Source organism: Anoplophora glabripennis, unplaced genomic scaffold, assembly GCF_000390285.2.
Source record: "Anoplophora glabripennis isolate ALB-LARVAE unplaced genomic scaffold, Agla_2.0 scaffold646, whole genome shotgun sequence".
NCBI lineage: Eukaryota > Metazoa > Arthropoda > Insecta > Coleoptera > Cerambycidae > Anoplophora > Anoplophora glabripennis.
Window position 1 is genome coordinate 41,181 of NW_019416845.1, and position 20,817 is coordinate 61,997.

Genomic DNA, 20,817 nt, shown 5'->3' on the forward strand with positions numbered 1-20,817 from the left:
TTTCTCATATGTTTTGACCCCTCGCCCTGCCTCACCTAATGAGCGCTCTACTCAGAAGCGGAAGGAATTTTTTTTTATATTTCCAACCAGTTCCGAGTTTCGAGCAAAAACTGTTTTTTTTCTCATACGTTGTGACGTCGGCGAAAAAAAGCCCTGCGCTCTACCTCACGCCCCCCTAGGTGTCTTGAAGATCCTGGGGAAGCCCCAAAAACTCCTGAAGACAACAAAGATAAAGAGTGACAGAAACCCTATAAGACGACACAACCACTCTATCTCTATCGCGCACTATAACTCGGTCTCTCTCGCACATCATCAGACAAAAATGACCGAAATAAACCTCCCTTTAAAAAAAGCTAGGATTTATCATTATCAGAATAACTCATTTTAATTAAAAAACCAACAAAATCGCTTACTACCAGACCAAAACTTCGTTAACTCCACAATAAAACCCTAAAAGTACGATGAGCAATCATACCGACCAACTTAGGTATAGAAAATGACTGGAATTATTCAGCGTCGAACCGTTAAGACACTTGATTGGATAATAAACAAGCCGTATTATAATGGAAAAACTGAATGAGTGTCTCTAAATTGTGTCGATTGGCATAATTTAGAGACATTGTTGGCGACAAAGAGGTTTCAGGAACTTGCTAACGCAACTCCAAAAATGTCCAAAAATAAATGCTAAAACGGGAACCACCAAACAGCAATGTGGAGACAATTCTCCCTTTGCTACGAAGAATGAGCAAACTCACTCACTATAAATACTTATTGGACCAGCACAAAGTTTACAACCCTTAGAAAATCCACGTGAGAATTACATTCCAATACGACTCGAAACTCTAGAAATTTCTTTTCTCTCCATTAAAAATGGATTTTTAACTTAATAAAAAAAAGCGTTAGAAAAAGTCACAAGCCACACCTTTCGATATTTAAAATACTTTTCAGAATAAGCCTTGAAAAAACGGACGCTAGATAAGAAATACAGAAAACTACCAAAAGATACGTGAAACGTCCGATAAAGCGGGCGATAAAACAACTACTGCAATACTGCCAGAATTAGTCAAAAACCTAGGAACAAACAAATTAAGGTAAGCACTACATTATTAAACTCTAGTTGGATTCCTAAATATTTAAGATACCTAAATCACAAAACAGAAGAATATAAAATCTTCGTTTACTCTAACAGTAATTCATTCTTTTCTTTTTCAGATACTAAGGACCTAAAGGATGTAACATGAAGTAGAGATAGTAAATCATCACCAATAATGCTGCGAAATTATAAACATGTTGCTTACCAAAATGAAATATAATAATACTAAAATAATTACGTTGTTTTAGAATATTTTGGTACATCACAAATATTTACTCAAATGCTATTCTAAATTTATTATTTATTCATGGAGAGTGTCACAATATAATAAATAGCAGAGTATTTAATGCACTCATTGACTACCAATCAGTGGGGACAAATTAAAAATAATTTTAATCAGATAACAGAATTAAACTACATAATACAAATAATTATTATTTTCAGAAATCTTATTAATTTGTTCCTTCTTCTTAAGATATTCGAAAATAATCGAAACCACAAAAATTTAAAATTTTATTACCACCAGTAATATATAAATCTTATAGCTAAATATTTTTTCTTGTCCTGAATAAGCAAAAATGAAAAAAAGTTAAATGGTAATAAGCCTCATGTAGATGAGAATATATAGTTTTAAATTTTCCCATTGAGGACCAATTTCTTCAACAAATATCTTTTCACTTTCCTGGCACCTGCAAAATACGAATCATCTATGAATTTTACACCTGCTTTTAAGTGAAATCGTTCTGGCATCCTTTCGGCTATGAATTTCTCTATGTCTTTAGAAGTGACATTCTTAATGTTGTCCTTTAGAACTACCAACGCCATGGGATGTTCTCCATCTGTTTCATGGGGAATACCAATAACCGCTGCTCTTTTGACAGCAGGGTGATTTAATAGCTCTTCCTCCAAAAAAGCTGGCGGTATATGCCAGCCTTTATGTATTATCATGTCCTTAATTCTGTCAATAATGAAAAAGCATAAATCTTCATCGTAAAGCACTTCATCGCCAGTCTTGAGCCAACCGTCCTCATCGAACTGATCGCTGCTATCCACGTTGTAATAGCCGGACATTACTGCATCGCTTTTTACATGAAGCTCACCAGGTTTATTGGGACCTAAAGCTTCGCCAGTATTTAGATCCACTACCTAAAGTAATTAAAAAAATATATTAATAAAATAAAATTAAAAAATAAAGTTTGGCGTAAATACAGGGTGTCATTAATAATGGTACACAGCTTAATGGCAGATTGTTAACGTGAAAATATAGCGATTGAGCCAAACATGACTTAATCAATTGTTGCTCCTTTTCGTTCTACAGGGTGTTAAAGTTGAAAAAATATTTTCTTTTTTTATCTATATTTTAAGTATGCATGGACCGATTGTTTTGAAAATTTGTAGTTTTACGTTTTTTGAGGTGGCAAATACGAATATACAAATAGTGTTGGGATCGCGTCTAGGGGGCACTAGTTGTACTGTCCTGTCAATATAAAAATATGTCCAACTTTTTATATTTTACAATTTTGAATTTTTTAACTACAAATTGTTGAACTACGTTCAATTATAAATAAAAAAGGTATACTTGTTACAAATCGATAAACTCAACTGTTTTCGAGATACAGACATTTGAAGTTTTTGAGATTCGACGGGAATTAAATTAGAAAATTATTTTTTCCAAAGTAGTTATAGCTGTGTTGACAATTTATTCATCAATAAATTGACGAAGTTCTTCATGAATCTTCATGAATTAATTCACGAATTTATTGGTAAACAGTGTGGTTTTACACTGCTACAGACTTTATCAAGTAAATCAGTTCTACCAATGAATCAAAGAAGCAAACAAATTTCAAAAATGTCACCTTTTCACTCATAATTGTATTGATACAACAGCGGTACCGTTCTGACACATATTATATAAATATTAGTTTTTGTAAAAACAATCCAAAACTACTACAACGCCACACAATTATTTACATATTCCAATAACATAACCTCATTACTGATCTGAGGCTGGAAATCTGTTGGGTTGGTACTTCTGAACTTCACGAAGAAATTGACGAAAATTAGAACATGCTCTAATTCGTCAAGAACTTGATGAATAAATTCATGAAGTTATTTGACAGCAGATTTGGTGCATTACACTTGTCCAATTTCTTGATGAAGCGACTTCATGAATTAATTGATCAATAAATTGTCAATGTAAAACAGCTATTAGGTACGNTACTTACTTACTTACTTACTTACTTACTTACTTACTTACTTACTTACTTACTTACTTACTTACTTACTTACTTACTTACTTACTTACTTACTTACTTACTTACTTACTTACTTACTTACTTACTTACTTACTTACTTACTTACTTACTTACTTACTTACTTACTTACTTACTTACTTACTTACTTACTTACTTACTTACTTACTTACTTACTTACTTACTTACTTACTTACTTACTTACTTACTTACTTACTTACTTACTTACTTACTTACTTACTTACTTACTTACTTACTTACTTACTTACTTACTTACTTACTTACTTACTTACTTACTTACTTACTTACTTACTTACTTACTTACTTACTTACTTACTTACTTACTTACTTACTTACTTACTTACTTACTTACTTACTTACTTACTTACTTACTTACTTACTTACTTACTTACTTACTTACTTACTTACTTACTTACTTACTTACTTACTTACTTACTTACTTACTTACTTACTTACTTACTTACTTACTTACTTACTTACTTACTTACTTACTTACTTACTTACTTACTTACTTACTTACTTACTTACTTACTTACTTACTTACTTACTTACTTACTTACTTACTTACTTACTTACTTACTTACTTACTTACTTACTTACTTACTTACTTACTTACTTACTTACTTACTTACTTACTTACTTACTTACTTACTTACTTACTTACTTACTTACTTACTTACTTACTTACTTACTTACTTACTTACTTACTTACTTACTTACTTACTTACTTACTTACTTACTTACTTACTTACTTACTTACTTACTTACTTACTTACTTACTTACTTACTTACTTACTTACTTACTTACTTACTTACTTACTTACTTACTTACTTACTTACTTACTTACTTACTTACTTACTTACTTACTTACTTACTTACTTACTTACTTACTTACTTACTTACTTACTTACTTACTTACTTACTTACTTACTTACTTACTTACTTACTTACTTACTTACTTACTTACTTACTTACTTACTTACTTACTTACTTACTTACTTACTTACTTACTTACTTACTTACTTACTTACTTACTTACTTACTTACTTACTTACTTACTTACTTACTTACTTACTTACTTACTTACTTACTTACTTACTTACTTACTTACTTACTTACTTACTTACTTACTTACTTACTTACTTACTTACTTACTTACTTACTTACTTACTTACTTACTTACTTACTTACTTACTTACTTACTTACTTACTTACTTACTTACTTACTTACTTACTTACTTACTTACTTACTTACTTACTTACTTACTTACTTACTTACTTACTTACTTACTTACTTACTTACTTACTTACTTACTTACTTACTTACTTACTTACTTACTTACTTACTTACTTACTTACTTACTTACTTACTTACTTACTTACTTACTTACTTACTTACTTACTTACTTACTTACTTACTTACTTACTTACTTACTTACTTACTTACTTACTTACTTACTTACTTACTTACTTACTTACTTACTTACTTACTTACTTACTTACTTACTTACTTACTTACTTACTTACTTACTTACTTACTTACTTACTTACTTACTTACTTACTTACTTACTTACTTACTTACTTACTTACTTACTTACTTACTTACTTACTTACTTACTTACTTACTTACTTACTTACTTACTTACTTACTTACTTACTTACTTACTTACTTACTTACTTACTTACTTACTTACTTACTTACTTACTTACTTACTTACTTACTTACTTACTTACTTACTTACTTACTTACTTACTTACTTACTTACTTACTTACTTACTTACTTACTTACTTACTTACTTACTTACTTACTTACTTACTTACTTACTTACTTACTTACTTACTTACTTACTTACTTACTTACTTACTTACTTACTTACTTACTTACTTACTTACTTACTTACTTACTTACTTACTTACTTACTTACTTACTTACTTACTTACTTACTTACTTACTTACTTACTTACTTACTTACTTACTTACTTACTTACTTACTTACTTACTTACTTACTTACTTACTTACTTACTTACTTACTTACTTACTTACTTACTTACTTACTTACTTACTTACTTACTTACTTACTTACTTACTTACTTACTTACTTACTTACTTACTTACTTACTTACTTACTTACTTACTTACTTACTTACTTACTTACTTACTTACTTACTTACTTACTTACTTACTTACTTACTTACTTACTTACTTACTTACTTACTTACTTACTTACTTACTTACTTACTTACTTACTTACTTACTTATGATGTGCTTCTCTTTGAATTGTATTTTAATTGTATGCTTTGGCCATGTTTTTCTTTGACGTGTGTAAACATTTTTCTTATGTAATAACACCAATAAATGCTTACTTACTTACTTACTTACTTACTTACTTACTTACTTACTTACTTACTTACTTAATTCTTAATTCAGGCTTGGTATCTTAAGACCTGCTGATTTTCTAATTTAATTCCCGGCGAATATCAAAAACTTTAAACGTCTGTATCTTGAAAACGGTTTAGTTTATCGATTTGTAACTAGTACACCTTTTTTATTTAGAATTGAACGTAGTTCAATAATTTGTAGTTAAAAAAATTCAAATTTGTAAAATACAAAAAGTTACAGATTTTTACATTGATAGGTATAGTATAGTATAACTAGCGCCCTCTAGACGTGACCTCAACACTGTTTGCATATTCGTATTTGCCTCCTCAAAAAACGTAAAACTACAAATTTTTAAAACAATCGGTCCATATATACTTAAAATATAGATAAAAAAAGAAAATATTTTTTCAACTTTAACACCCTGTAGAACGAAAAGGAGCAATAATTGATTAAGGCATGTTTGGCTCTATCACTATATTTTGACGTTAACAATAACCCAGTAAGATGTGTACCATTATTAATGACTCACCCTGTATAAATCTACAATAACATTGATTAGCATTTAAAAATTATCACAATTCAATAGTCAGTGATCTGTCCCAAAATCCTAAAATATTTTGGTCCCATATTAATTCAAGATCTAATTCTACCTCTATTTTGTCCTGTATGGGTTATAATAGTATTCAGTTAAATAATCGTTCTGATATTGTCAATGCTTTTGCCAATTATTTTTCTGATTCATTTTTACCTAATCACAGTCTTAACAGTTGTACGCCCACATTTCCCTCTGTTGGCTCTAATACTCTTTGTGTTTTTCTGACGTTACCGAAGATGACATAATAAATGCAATTAAGAGAATGAAGGGTAATTTTACAATGGGGCCTGATTTAATTCCTGCATTTTTAATAAAAGACTGTAAAACAATTTTTGCAAAACCTTTAAAAATCATATTTAAATCTATAATTAAGTATAAAGAATATCCACAAGTATGGCGAATATGCCGCGTTTGTAAAAAATGTACTAAGAACGACATAACTAACTACCGGTCCATAGCTATTATAAGTAACTTCTCAAAAATCCTAGAAATAATTTTACAATATATCCAACCATGGATTTATGAGTGGTCTTCCAACTACCTCAAATCTAGTTGAGAAAATCCAATTTATTACTGTAGCTTGAGATGCTGGCAGTCAGGTTGATGTTGTGTATACTGATTTTTCCAAAGCTTTCGATCGGCTTCATCATAATTTATTAACATTGAAATTGGAGTCATTTGGAATATAGGTACCAATTTGTGCCGTACCGGCAATCAGTCTTCAGGAGTTCCACAAGGGTCAATCCTGGGGCCACTGTTGTGTTAATTTTATTAATGACGTAGGTTACTGAATGCCTTGATGTCAACTATTTACTGTATGCGGACAACCTGAAATTGTTCTTGGAAGTTAAATCTTCTACTGATTGTAACATATTGCAAGATAATCTTGACAGATTACACAGTTGGTGTTTATATAATAATCTACCTCTGATTGTAAGCAAATGTAAAATTATGTCTTACGGTGGACTCAAAACTAATCTAGATTTTGATTATAAAATTGGTGAATCTTTTTTAAGTAGAATTACACAATTTACTGACCTTGGTGTTACATTTGATAGTAGATTATCGTTTGACGAGCACAATAGTTTAGTAACCAAATCTGCTTATAAGAATTTAGGCTTTATTTTGTGTAATTCTTAGGACTTTCAGAAGGTGAAGGTTCTAAATATATTGTATGCAGCATTTGTGCGTTGCAAACTTGAATATGTATCGGTTGTTTGGAGTCCAATTTACAATATTTATAATATTCGATTAGAGAAAGTACAACGGAGAGTTTTCAAGACTATTCCTTTTATTAGTTATGGATTTTATCCTCCTCGTAGTACACCTCAAGAAGTATTACTTTCTTGTTTTAATTTTAATAGTCTCTGTCGTAGGCTAATTATGTTTTCAATTATATTCCATTTTAAAATTATAAATAACACTTTAAATGCAGACTCGACTCTCAACGATTTATTATTATGTTCCTAGACTTAATTCTAGATTTCACTCTGCTTTACAATTACCCACACCTCGTACCAATTTACTAACAGTATCTCCCCTACATCTAATAAAATTTCCAGTTATCAAAAGTATGAAGATCGACTTCATATATTTTTTCATTCTATGAATGACATAAAAAATTGTTTGTCTAGCAAATGTAATCCTTATCTTATATATGTTAGTTAGCTTATTTGTTTTATTTGTCTGTTGTTTATAATTAAGTTCTATTGTCTGGATTTTATATTTTGATTGCTCTATTTTGTGTAGTAGGTACTTATATTTTTATATTTAATGTTAGTTTGTTTTTAAATTTAGTTAAGGTTTCCTGTTTTACCTTATCCTGTAATTGGGGCTTTGTCCCATTAGATGTTGTAATTCCTAAATAAATAAATAGTAACAAGGTTTTATTTGTTCAACTTAACTTACTTAAGTTACATAATAAAATTGACAGAATTAAGTGGTGAAAGATTAGAGACCTATACTCGACGGCCAAAATTATAGATAGTGATTCATCGCTAGCTCTTGNAGAAGGTGAAGGTTCTAAATATATTGTATGCAGCATTTGTGCGTTGCAAACTTGAATATGTATCGGTTGTTTGGAGTCCAATTTACAATATTTATAATATTCGATTAGAGAAAGTACAACGGAGAGTTTTCAAGACTATTCCTTTTATTAGTTATGGATTTTATCCTCCTCGTAGTACACCTCAAGAAGTATTACTTTCTTGTTTTAATTTTAATAGTCTCTGTCGTAGGCTAATTATGTTTTCAATTATATTCCATTTTAAAATTATAAATAACACTTTAAATGCAGACTCGACTCTCAACGATTTATTATTATGTTCCTAGACTTAATTCTAGATTTCACTCTGCTTTACAATTACCCACACCTCGTACCAATTTACTAACAGTATCTCCCCTACATCTAATAAAATTTCCAGTTATCAAAAGTATGAAGATCGACTTCATATATTTTTTCATTCTATGAATGACATAAAAAATTGTTTGTCTAGCAAATGTAATCCTTATCTTATATATGTTAGTTAGCTTATTTGTTTTATTTGTCTGTTGTTTATAATTAAGTTCTATTGTCTGGATTTTATATTTTGATTGCTCTATTTTGTGTAGTAGGTACTTATATTTTTATATTTAATGTTAGTTTGTTTTTAAATTTAGTTAAGGTTTCCTGTTTTACCTTATCCTGTAATTGGGGCTTTGTCCCATTAGATGTTGTAATTCCTAAATAAATAAATAGTAACAAGGTTTTATTTGTTCAACTTAACTTACTTAAGTTACATAATAAAATTGACAGAATTAAGTGGTGAAAGATTAGAGACCTATACTCGACGGCCAAAATTATAGATAGTGATTCATCGCTAGCTCTTGGACTAGTAAGGGGGATGAAGCGTGCCGGGAACGAAAATCCATTGGCGTGTCTGCGTAAAAGGCAACAAGATACAGAAAATATTGAAAAAACATAATAAAACATAACATCTAATATTTTTTACGGTTTGCTATAACCGGCACTTTGATCAATTTTAATTATTACAGCGTTTTAAAACGTCCCAGTTGTGTTTTTTTAATTTATAAATTTATTATAGCCATGAAATTAGACCCCTCGTCTACGCTTATGCTATGACGTTTCTCAGGTCGGACAAATCAAGTCCGTTTACCCCCACTAAAAAAGCATTTCCCTATTCCCTACCAAGTGCAAAAGACAGAGATAAAATATAGATCGACGTTCAGTGTAACTCAGTCTATACACGATTATAGATTCTACTGATGTGCATGGCGAGCGGCACAAAGATAAATAATACTGAACCGTATAGAAATCATTTTATATTTTATACGTGTTATGGTAATAGTGTTTTTATATTATGTATTAGTCACTCTTTATAATTTCGGCCGCCGAGTATAGGAAGTTTGTTTATTTAAGAATAGGTTACTGGAGACAAAACAGTCTCAGTAACTCCTAGAGACGACTCCAAAATGGCCAGGGGGAAGGGTGCTGGAATATATGGACATAGACCCGGATGGAGTGCAAGCTTATCAACGGTCAATACAAACAGTATTGTATTGACCGTTGCTAGGCGGTTGCTAGGAAAACTGTACTATTTTTTTACCGTACGTAATAGGAATCTTACATTGATCGCAGACGGTGTGTTTTAAGTATTTACTGTAGTGGTCGTAGGTAAAGGTTCATATTTATTGTCGGATGCAAATCATTTGTAAAAGTTAAACATTCGTAATAAATAAATTATATAGTTACTTTATAAGAATTACCAGAGCCACTGTAGGGTACACCTATACTACCAAGCTTTTTTCTGTTATATTCTCTATGTAAATCGCATTTACTAAATGCTGTGAGGGGACCAACCTCCGTTTGACCATATAGAAGGAAAACATCCACGCTGGGCAGTAACTCTTGAACATTTTGGTGATACTGTTTAGGTAGTTTACAGCCAGGAACAATAATTGTTGTTAAGTTCATCAAATCAAGATTTTTTGGTTTCCCAACATTATACATTTCCATTACGGCATAAGGAATTAAAAATACTACATTTACCTAAAAAAATAACAATTAAAACTATCTAGAATTCAATGCTTATTATTTAACGATTACGATGCTACATCGTAGCAGTTTTATCTAACACGATACAAAGGCATTGACGGAAACGAGAAATAGAATGAACTTGCTAGGAAGAGATCCATAATAGAATTAATTGGTCCGGAACCCTTCTGTGGCATATCTCTCGGTGTGCTCGGGGGGTTCTGGGTAAGTGAACTGAATTAGAACACAGAAACTGCTGGCCTTCAAGGCCAGGACATAGCCGTTCTAAGGAGGTCATGGTGTATCCTTTGAAGGAAACAGCACACAATCTACTGTGCTTGAATAAAATCCGGCTCAGGAGAGTGACGGGATTCATAACGGGACACTGTCACTTATTAGGAAGCTAAGGCTTGCAGACATTCCGGTCTATCGAAGATGTGTGTCGGTCGATGAAACTTCTCTGCAGGGGCAAGTGCCCAGGATTTACACTTAGTAGAATGATGCACCTGGGTAAAACCCCTTCTTGGAACCCAGGGAGCTGAGTGAGAAGTGTCGGCAAGGCAGTTTTTGAACTTTGTAAATAGGACAAAACTACTTACTGAATAGAATTGAGCAGTGGGATGCATAATAGGCCTGATAAGGCCGCGGTGGTACGGGACTTGAATAGAACGAACCACAGATAGTAGAAGAAGAAGAAGAACTGGTCGATATTTTCTCGTCAATATAGGGGAAGTAGGTCACAGATTAATGAGAATTTTTTGTGGGAAAAGTAGGTCAAATATCTTTTAATTGAGTGTTGCCCTTCTTCAGGTGATGTCAACATTTAAGAGGGGTTTTGGAAATATTTCAAGATTCATTCCAATAATTGATTTTTGGATTATTTGAAGTTGCAAAACTGAATTTATTTTGTGGTTTTAGAATATATTGCAAAATACAACTTGTTTGTGGCTTTAATGTTTTTTTCACAATTAAAAGTATTCGAAGAAGAAAAACCTTCTTCAGTCGTGGAAAAAAAATTATCAATGTTCCTGATAAATAAAAATTGTTCCATCAAATAACACTTCATAATGTTTTCAGATACAGCAAACTGACTTCATTGCTTATAAAATTAACTGATGGTTACAAACCAAAAAAACTGAAATCTCGGAACCAGATCAAGTTGTGAGATTTTTAAGAGATGCTTCAATGGTATTGCTTGGGACGTGACGGCCCAGTGAATTATGCAAGTTAAAAACTTCCAATGTTGATTATCGAAAACACAGCCCCACAAAATAAAAAAGTGGGAGGTTCGAAAGACAAGACCATTTTAGCTATATATTTTTGGGGTCGCTGAATCCGAACCCGGTGTCCGTTTGATCCCAAAGCATATAGATATGTAGGTTCACTTTGTTGGCAATTGATTCTCTACATTTGACCTTGAACTGACCTTCAACCAGAGCTAATCGGGTCAAACGGACACCGGATTCGTATTCAGCGACCCAAAAAACATATAAATACCATGGTCTTGCCTTTCGGACCTCCTGCTTTTTTGTTGTGGGGCTAAAAACGCGCCTCACAAGAAGTTCTTTATCAACTATCGACAAGAAAAGTGTACCATCTAATCTGTAGAAATAAATATCTTGTATAATATTCAGAAAAATGTAAGAAAATTTGCGATATTTTTAATTTACCGAGTTCAGAAATGTATATAACCTTTGTTTCCGTCGCTCTTCAAATATAATTCAGATTCGGTAGCAAGAAAGGTTGAAGCATTGCAGAAAATATTTAATGATAGTATAGACATTTGTTGCAACTCTACGCCTTGATTTGTTTCAACAATGAAATTCTGTTCCAAGATTAGAAATAGGTATCTGGAAATGTTATTTGTGCAATTAAAGATAATATTAATTTTAATGAAAAAATTCACTAAAAAAGTTGTATATAAATAAATGACAACAAAAACAGTACTTTATCTACCCTATGGCTAAAAATAGTTGAGTTTGAAGCACTGTAGCATTTGCTATAGCTAAAAATAACTTATACAATACACCAAAACTGATACCTACTTTGAACTTTTCTAGTAAATACCAAACTTTCTTGGCCTCAAACGGTTCAGGATCGATCAAGCGGCAAATTCCACTTCGAATTGAACATAGCAGGCGTGCTGCTTGTATGAGCCAGTGGAAAGAGCCGTAACTGAATAATACTTTCGTTTTATCTGCTGGGCAAAGACCATCGTAGTTACGACGTAATAAGGCATAATGACTTATGCATATTCCTTTCGGAAAACCTGTGGTTCCGCTACTGAAGGGAATCATTACCGTTTCCTTTAAATCATTCACGTATATGGGTTGGAATTCACCTTCATTTTCTTGTGGTTCATAAAATCCCTGGTCGAAAATTAATATTTCAGTATTAACATGATTACCTTCAGTTTTAATAAACTTTTGAATAGTTTCCAGCTTTTCAGATGTTGTTAGAATTAGTTTCGGATCTAGTTGTTTGAGTACATTAACAACTTCAATTGAAGTCAGTAAATCATCCAAATAGGTTGGAATAGCTCCGAGAAAAAAGCACGATATCAACGGAACGCATGCGTACAATTGGTTCTTAGAATATATCACTATCGTGTCTCCTTTCTGTACACCCTTATTTTGTAAGATTATACTTGTTCTTATGCTCTTTTTTAATAATGATTCATAAGTTTCTTCTTGTCCTGTGCGTGCATCAAGCTGGAATGTATAATTACTTTACCTAAATTATACACATTATAGGGGGTGCTAATGAACTTTTGTCAAAAATTTAAAGGGGTAAAAAAGGATCCAAAACTTAGTTAGCTGATGTCACAAACTTGTATAGGAAATTTAAGGTCATAGAAAAAAGCTTATTAAAAATGTGTTTAAAACTGTTTTGGTACTGCTGAAATAATGTATTTTATCGCAGCGAGTACTTACGAAAAATTCTGTAATACTCTTTACGAGTTTGTAGGTTTCTTATGAAGCCGGACTGTATTCGAAAGTTAGTTTGTAATACATTGTTGTAGTGATTGTTGTGCTGTTTTTGCGTGTACATTTAATGGCCATATTTCCAAGTTTTCGTTTGGAAATGGCGCATTTATTTAGCAAACGCGAATATTATGATATGCTCATAATTTATGGCGAAGCAAAAGAAAATGCCCACAGAGCTTGTCATGTGTAACGTGCGAAATATACTGAACGACAGCTCTCAGAAGGTGACTCCTTACAATCGTTAAGTTAAGGCAGATTTTAAAATTACGTTTCACTCACAACACAAATCCGTGTATTTACCTCATTGTGATATAACGGACATGTGGTTAAAATATTTGACATAAGTTCATTAACACCCTGTATATTATAGTTTTACAGTGTTTTTTCTATGTACAGTCTGTAACTTCAGGACACAATTTCTTATGGTATTTCAAGACAAAAAAGTTCTTATAAACATGTGAAGTTACGAACCGTATTTAGGAAAAGCGCTGTATATTGTTATAAATACGTTTATTATACGAAGGAATATACGAAGGATATGGTAATTTTTTATTTAGATTAATAAGACTTGATGAAGTGATTTAATAACTTACGAAACTTCTCTAAATGTGAGTAATATGTAAACTAGTGTTAGAAATAAAAAGTAACTAAGAATCTCCGCGCGCCATTGATTTTTCTTAAATTCTCTGACTTTAGCGATACTGAATATGTAGGCTCAAAATTATTAAAAATTTTAATATCAAAAGTTCTCTGTCATTTGTACAAATGCTTTACATAGGCAAGATAAAACAAAATAATCTTTCTGTTAGCACTGAAGTAGAGCTCCTCACATTCTTTTAAGGTTATTTTGTTAAGAAACGGATAAGATTGCAGTTTTTAAAATCTAACAATACTACTTACCTCGGCTATCTTGGGACTATGTCTTTTCATCAATTCAAAACAAAAATATCCAACACCTCCTTTATAAATATCGTCTAGAGGTGCGCCATCAGTCGTAATGATATTATTCTCCACCTGCATTTTTCTTATGATAGTATGATTTTCCTAATAACACAAATTATAAAAATAACGAACACATTTAGGTATGTACAGTACAGAACGAGTATTTAAATACGATCCGTTAACTTTTACGTTTTATTCTGTTGAATTATAAATTAGGAAAAACAACCTACTACTAGAATTCTTTCATAGTGATTGTCCCAACGAAGAACATTAAACACAAACAAGTATGATAATAGGTATACTTATACCCCTATTTACACTACTGATAATTCAGTACGTGTCAACAAAAGTGCTATACTTTTTGCTTTAAAATTTTTATCTAACTGCTGGGATAAAATTTTTATTGTAATTGCCTTAATATGGGGATCAGGCAACAGGTATATTTTTGCAAAATAGGGCATTAATTACATATTCAGCATGTATATATTTAACAAATAGGATTATGGCTCATATGGAACGATATTTAAAATACAAAAATAGAATTTTGATTAATATCTACTCTATACTTTTAATTCGTTTGGTAGTAGGCGTTAAGCAAATATTTTTAATTCTAAAAATTTTCCTAAATACTCATCAAATAAGTACCCTCAGTATTCGAATGCTAGTAATAAACAGGGTTTAGCTTTGCATGGAAGTAATATTTATACAGCGCCTAGCTTTAATCTTTAGAGAGTCCCTTACATAAGTTCGTTTTTTAAAATTCAGCGGTGAAAACTGATTTTTTTTTCATCTCTTCTCGTAATTTTCATACTCTGCCGCTGGACCAGTTAGTCTGATGTCAAACATCGGAGCGCGTTATTTTTTTTATATTTTTTCACATTGTGTGACATTGATCCTCCTCCATTTTTATAACTTGTTTGAATGTAAAATTGTTTTAAAAAAAGTGACAATACTAAGATGGTAAACTTCAAAAAATATATATATTTTTTTAAATAATTTAAAAACTAATCAGTGAAATAATTTGAAATTAGGCACATGTATTTATGTAAACATTGTCTACAGGGTATCGGTGACATATTTTTCTAAATTAAATAGTACGCCACTGCTTTACGGTGATATTTTCGAATTCATCTTTCAATTTTCTACAAATTACTACTCATGTTTTTCGAAAAAAGCCTGATTTTCGAGAAAAATTTTAAAAACCATCTGAAAACACTTACTTAAATTACATGACAAGCACAAGCACAAGCATCATTCGGTTATTTATTCGAATAATAGTCCATTGAAAAGTTACATTTGAGGTTGCAAAAGTCGGAGCACGCAATTTTATTTTTTGGATGTCAAGAGGGGGTTAGTGTAAAGTTAAATCCAGGTTTGTGGGGTCGCAACCCTAGAGCGTCGGCCGCAATCTTGTAAAAAGGGCTGCGAATGGTTTTTATACTACTACTTACTATATCGGGCAAACTATTCCTCGCACAGAAAATTTGTAAATACATTTCTGGTTGCAAATTAAATTCTCTACAACTTTAGTTCCGTAACTTTTAGTCGTAGAACCAAAAATAACAAAGTTATTAACGAAAATAGATAAAAATTTGGGAAGAAATTTTGTCTTGGTCGTTATAACTTTTTTTCTGGTCAGTTTACAAAAAAATACATGAGAGTATTTTGATAGAGGGGTTTTCAAGGAATAATTTCCATTACAAACTTTTTTCAAATTTTATTCATTTATTAGGATTTTATAGTGATGCGAAACTTACACTATTCTCCAGTACTAGTAAGTATACATTAATATGAATGATTAGGCATAGGAGGCGTCCTTCAAAGTTTTCTTGATAATGAGAAGAACAAGGCTAAGTTCATTGAACTTCTCAAAACTTCATTGTCGGAGGTGGGTTTCAGTGTCGACCAAGCAGAATCAGATGCAGATACCCTCATCGTTCGCTCCGCTCTTGCTGCATCCCAATCGTTCGACTCAGTCACTATTGTCGCCGAAGATATCGACATTCTTGTCTTGCTCGCGGCATTTGGAAGAACACATTCAAATATATATTTTTTTAAACCATCGAAAGGACGTACAGCCGAACAATTATAATGTCCGTCAAGTTTTATGTACGGAGAAGTCATTGCGGATAATCTGTTGTTTCTCCATGCCTTCTCAGGATGTGACACAACTTCAGCAGCTTACAACATCGGTAAAATGAAATTTCTCGCAACACTGGAGACACGTCCTGAGTTAGCTAGTGGAACAGCGTTATTCCTCAATGAGAGAGTCGACCCAACTTTGCTCACTGCCGTTGGTGAACGTTTTTTCATCTCTTTATATGGTGGCAATAAAGATGATGATTCTCTGGACAGTCTTAGATATAAACGATTCGCCAAGTCAGTGACAAAGAATACATTTAATTTGTCTTCACTTCCTCCAACACAAGACACAGCCCGCTTGCACAACCTCCGAGTCTATTGTCAGGTCCAGTCGTGGCTCGGGAATTACAACGACCCTCAAGACTGGGGCTGGAAAAAGTATGGACAAATATTGATGCCTATTCAAAGTTCAAAACCTCCAGCACCCCCTGAGCTTCTAAAGTTGATATTCTGCCGATGCAAAGGAAACTGTGGAGCAACGAGTGGATGTCGGAAGGCAGGCCTCAAATGTTCTGCAGTATGCCTGAATTGTTCTGGGGAGACATGCAGCAACATAATGGAGATATCAAAATTGATCGAGGAAAATTATTTTGAAGATGAACTGCCAACAATGACGCCACATCATTATCCATCCTTCCTCGACAATTCAATATCGGAAGCTCCACCAGATCCTGAGTCGCAGCCTGGCACATCAAAGAGACTGAGGACACAGTAGATTGGGAAATACATACTAGGGATACGACGTAAAAAAAAAACGCGCCACCAGACTCTACCCCTTAGGGGGTGGAGAAAAGAGTCAATAACTAATTAACAACATTGCAATATAAATCATTAAAATGTTTCTTATAAAAATAATGGAAAAATGAGAGAAAACTATGCCTAATCATTCTTATTAATGTATGTATACTTACTAGTACTGAAGAATAGTGGAAGTTTCGCATCGCTGTAAAACCCTAATTAATAAATAAAATTTGAAAAAAGTATGTAATGGAAATTATTCCTTGAAAACCCCTCTATCAAAATGCTCTGACGTAATTTTTTGTAAAATGACCAGAAAAAAGTTATAACGACCAAAAGAAAATTTCTTCCCAAATTATATGTTTTTGTTAATAACTTTGCTAATTTTGGTTCTACGACTAAAAGTTATGGAACTAAATTTGTAGAGAATTTAATTCGCAACAAGAAATGTGTTTACAAATTTTCTCTGCGAGGAATAGTTTGGCCGATATAGTAAGTACTAGTATAAAAACCATTCGCAGCCCTTTTTACAGATGGCGGCCGACGCTCAAGGGTTGCGACCCCACAAACATGGATTTAACTTTACACTAACCCCCTCTTGATATCCAAAAAATAAAATTGCGTGCTCTGACTTTTGCACGCTAAGCCCAAAAAAATGTAACATTTCAATGGACTATAAAGAAATTAATAACATTAGTCATCATTTAGTGATTTTATTTGAGTAAATGATCAAATATACCTCCATTTCCATGAAAATAAGCCCGACATCTTTTTTGTAACGAAAATTAATTTGTTCGAAAATTATTGTTGCTTGAATCTTATGAAAAGTATTATTTATTCTTTCTTTTAACTGCTCAGAATGTCAAAGTTGCTATCGCAGCCCACTATGTAATTTTAAAAGGCATTATATTCGAATATCAAAGTGTGCTCTCAGTTCGTTTTTTAAGTTGTACTCGAAAATCAGACTTTTTTCGAAAAACATAAGAGAGTAATAATTTGTAGAAAATTGAAAGACGAATTCGAAAATATTGTTACCATAAAGCAGTGGCGTACAATTTTATTTAACAAAATATACCCTGTATCTCCGCCACTGGAGCATGTAAATTTTAGGAAGAGCCCTCAGATTTTGGACAATGTTTACATAAATACATGTGCCCAATTTCAAATTATTTTACTAACTAGTTTTTAAATAGCCGAAGTTTAACAACCTATATCTTTTTAACGAAGTGTCCTAGATCAAAACTTTATAGGAGACTCCCCTTAAAATTCACCAAAGAATACGAGGTTTCATTTTTGGTCACCATTTGTGAATCACCCTGTATAATTGTTTTTTCTTGACTGGTCAGTCAGACTACCCTTTCCTGTTCCTGTTTTATATACAGGGTGCCCCAGAAAACGTGTACAATGAAAGGCCACAGACTCGTGGACTCAAAATAGGTAAATTTAGGCTAATTCATCTATATCCAAAATCGCTTCGTTTGGCCGCTAGATGGCCTCAAAATTTTTTGAACTTTGTAAATAACTGGAATATGTATTAATCGATTCTGATTATTTTTGGGTTGTTGACTTTTTCTTTCAATCTACAAATTATAATGTTGTACAGAGTATTTTTTAAAACGTAGAGTTACATAAATTATTAAATCGGCAAAATTGTGAAGAATGTGAGCATATTCTGGTATGGGAATATGGGATTTGGTGTTGTATGGGATAGCAGGATTACAGACGTATAAAAAGACAATCAAAGTTTCGATTATGTGGGTTTTGAAGCTTATGTGACTGTATGGTTATGGGGTTATGGGGCTTTGAGGGTTATAAGGTAAAGGGGTCATGGGTTTAATAGTTGATGAGGCTTTTAGGGCCAAACAGCTCAATTCAAGCGATTATTGACACGAGACAAGTCGTAGAAATCGTATTGTGAGACCACTTCATCAGGTTTTTGGGTTATTTTGCTAAAAGGAGTTTTTCAAAAAGACCATTCGAATTTCGAAAGTACTCATTTATACGAACATTTTAAGCCCAAACTCAATATTTTAAGTCGCTTCAATTTTTGGACATATACAGGGTGTTAATGAACCTATGTCAAAGATTTAAAGGGGTGAAAAAGGAGAAAAAACTGAGTTAAATGATGTCGCAAACTTGTATCGGAAGTTTAAGGTCATAGAGAAAAAGGCTAATTAAAAATATGTTTAAAACTGTTTTGGAACTGCTTAAATACATGTATTTTATCGTGGCGAGTATTTACTAAACATTCTGTAACGTTTTTTACGAGTTTGTAGGTTTCTTATGAAGCCGGACTGTATTCGAAAGTCAGTTTGTAATACATTGTTGGAGTGATTGCTGTGCTATTTTTCGAGAGTACCTACCTACATTTAATAGCCATATTTCCAAGTTTTCGTTTGAAAATGGCGCATTTATTTAGCAATCGCGAATATTATGATATGCTCATAATTTATGGCGAAGGGACGATGGCTCAGGGCGACCACTAAAAATCTTAAATGTCGAAGAGATGATTTCAGATCTCGTCGAAGAAGATCCGCATCGTAGCACCAGAAATATCGCAATGCGACAGTTTTCAGTGAACATGTGGGCCGATGCAAGCGAATTGGATACGTCGCGCTGAAGCTTGTGTGCAAGCAAATAGTGGATACGTCGAACATCTTCTATGAAAATCAGCAGTTCTCAAATGGTGGCTCCTGGCAATGTTGAGGTAAGTCAGATTTTAAAATTACATTTTACTCAACACAAATTCGTTTATTTACCTCATGTTGACAATAACGGACATGTGGCAAAAATATTTGACATAAGTTCATTAACACCCTGTATATACAGGGTGTTACAAATTAGTAGGTCCAGCAGCTAACCACATATTCTTTGGACTAAAAGAATGGGACTTTTCTAATGCCACTTTTCATTTCGGAGCCCCATTTGCAAAATATAGGGTGTCAAAATTAAAATTTAAAAAATTATTTTTATTAATAACTCCGGTAATTGTAGGGATATTTATTTGAAATTTAGCACACATTTTGATCTTAAGTCGCCACACTTTCTGTGTAATTTTGATTTAAAATATCAAAACGCAAACGGAGGGGAGGAGGGTTGCAGTACCCATGGACCCCTATTTCTTTTTTTGAGTAGGCTTTCGCATTATTTTTTTATATTCTATTTCTTCCACTCTTGTAAGATTTTTATTTGGTGCCTCATTTACAAGATATTGTAACTTAAGCGACATCGATTTATGAAATGAAAAGTGGCATAAGAAAAGTCCTATTATTTTAGTTTAAAGAATATGTAATTACCTGCTTGACCTACTAATTTGTAACACCCAGTATATCAACATAAACAAATATTGGGGATGGCGTCAATTGGTGATTGAAAGAAAACTCTTTTTAACTATGAACAAATCCTTCGATAAATAATCATTTATTATCTTTCTCAAGATTCAAAAAGGCTAAAATAAACAACAAAACATTAATCTATTTTATTTAAATTAAATAGGTACTTACCTTAGTTAACCGAGTTGCATTATAAAACTTAAACTGCGAATTAAATTTCCTATTTTCTTTATTGTGAACAGCTATCTGGTGAAAACTGAACAAAATTTTAAATGTAAAATAAGTCTGCTAAGTATTA

General features: G+C 32.4%; 1 protein-coding gene across 2 annotated transcripts; it reads right to left on the reverse strand.

Moving 5' to 3' along the window:
• Positions 1 to 1,594: 1,594 nt before the first annotated feature.
• Positions 1,595 to 20,773, reverse strand: LOC108912529 (4-coumarate--CoA ligase 1). Of its 2 annotated transcripts, none has more exons than XM_018717772.1 (5): positions 20,691 to 20,773; positions 14,266 to 14,409; positions 12,424 to 13,089; positions 10,097 to 10,393; positions 1,595 to 2,239 (listed from the first exon to the last, which is right to left on the reverse strand). In XM_018717772.1, exons 2-5 carry the CDS (start codon positions 14,383 to 14,385, stop codon positions 1,724 to 1,726), a joined length of 1,599 nt encoding a protein of 532 aa, XP_018573288.1. In that variant the 5' UTR covers positions 14,386 to 14,409; positions 20,691 to 20,773; the 3' UTR covers positions 1,595 to 1,723. The 2 variants fall into 2 exon arrangements, with proteins under 2 accessions (XP_018573288.1, XP_018573289.1); XM_018717773.2 differs by lacking the exon at positions 20,691 to 20,773 and adding an exon at positions 14,538 to 14,555.
• Between the last annotated feature and the right edge of the window lie 44 nt (positions 20,774 to 20,817).

Bases quoted from the DNA above. Each gene is read 5' to 3' on its own strand.
- LOC108912529 (XM_018717772.1), bottom strand. From the start codon at position 14,385: ATGCAGGTGGAGAATAATATCATTACGACTGATGGCGCACCTCTAGAC. The intron at 10,394-12,423 runs GTAGGTATCAGT...TTATTTTTTTAG, and splicing joins ATTTACTAGAAAAGTTCAAA to GTAAATGTAGTATTTTTAAT. The intron at 2,240-10,096 runs GTAACTATATAA...TAATTACTTTAG, and splicing joins GCTCTGGTAATTCTTATAAA to GTAGTGGATCTAAATACTGG.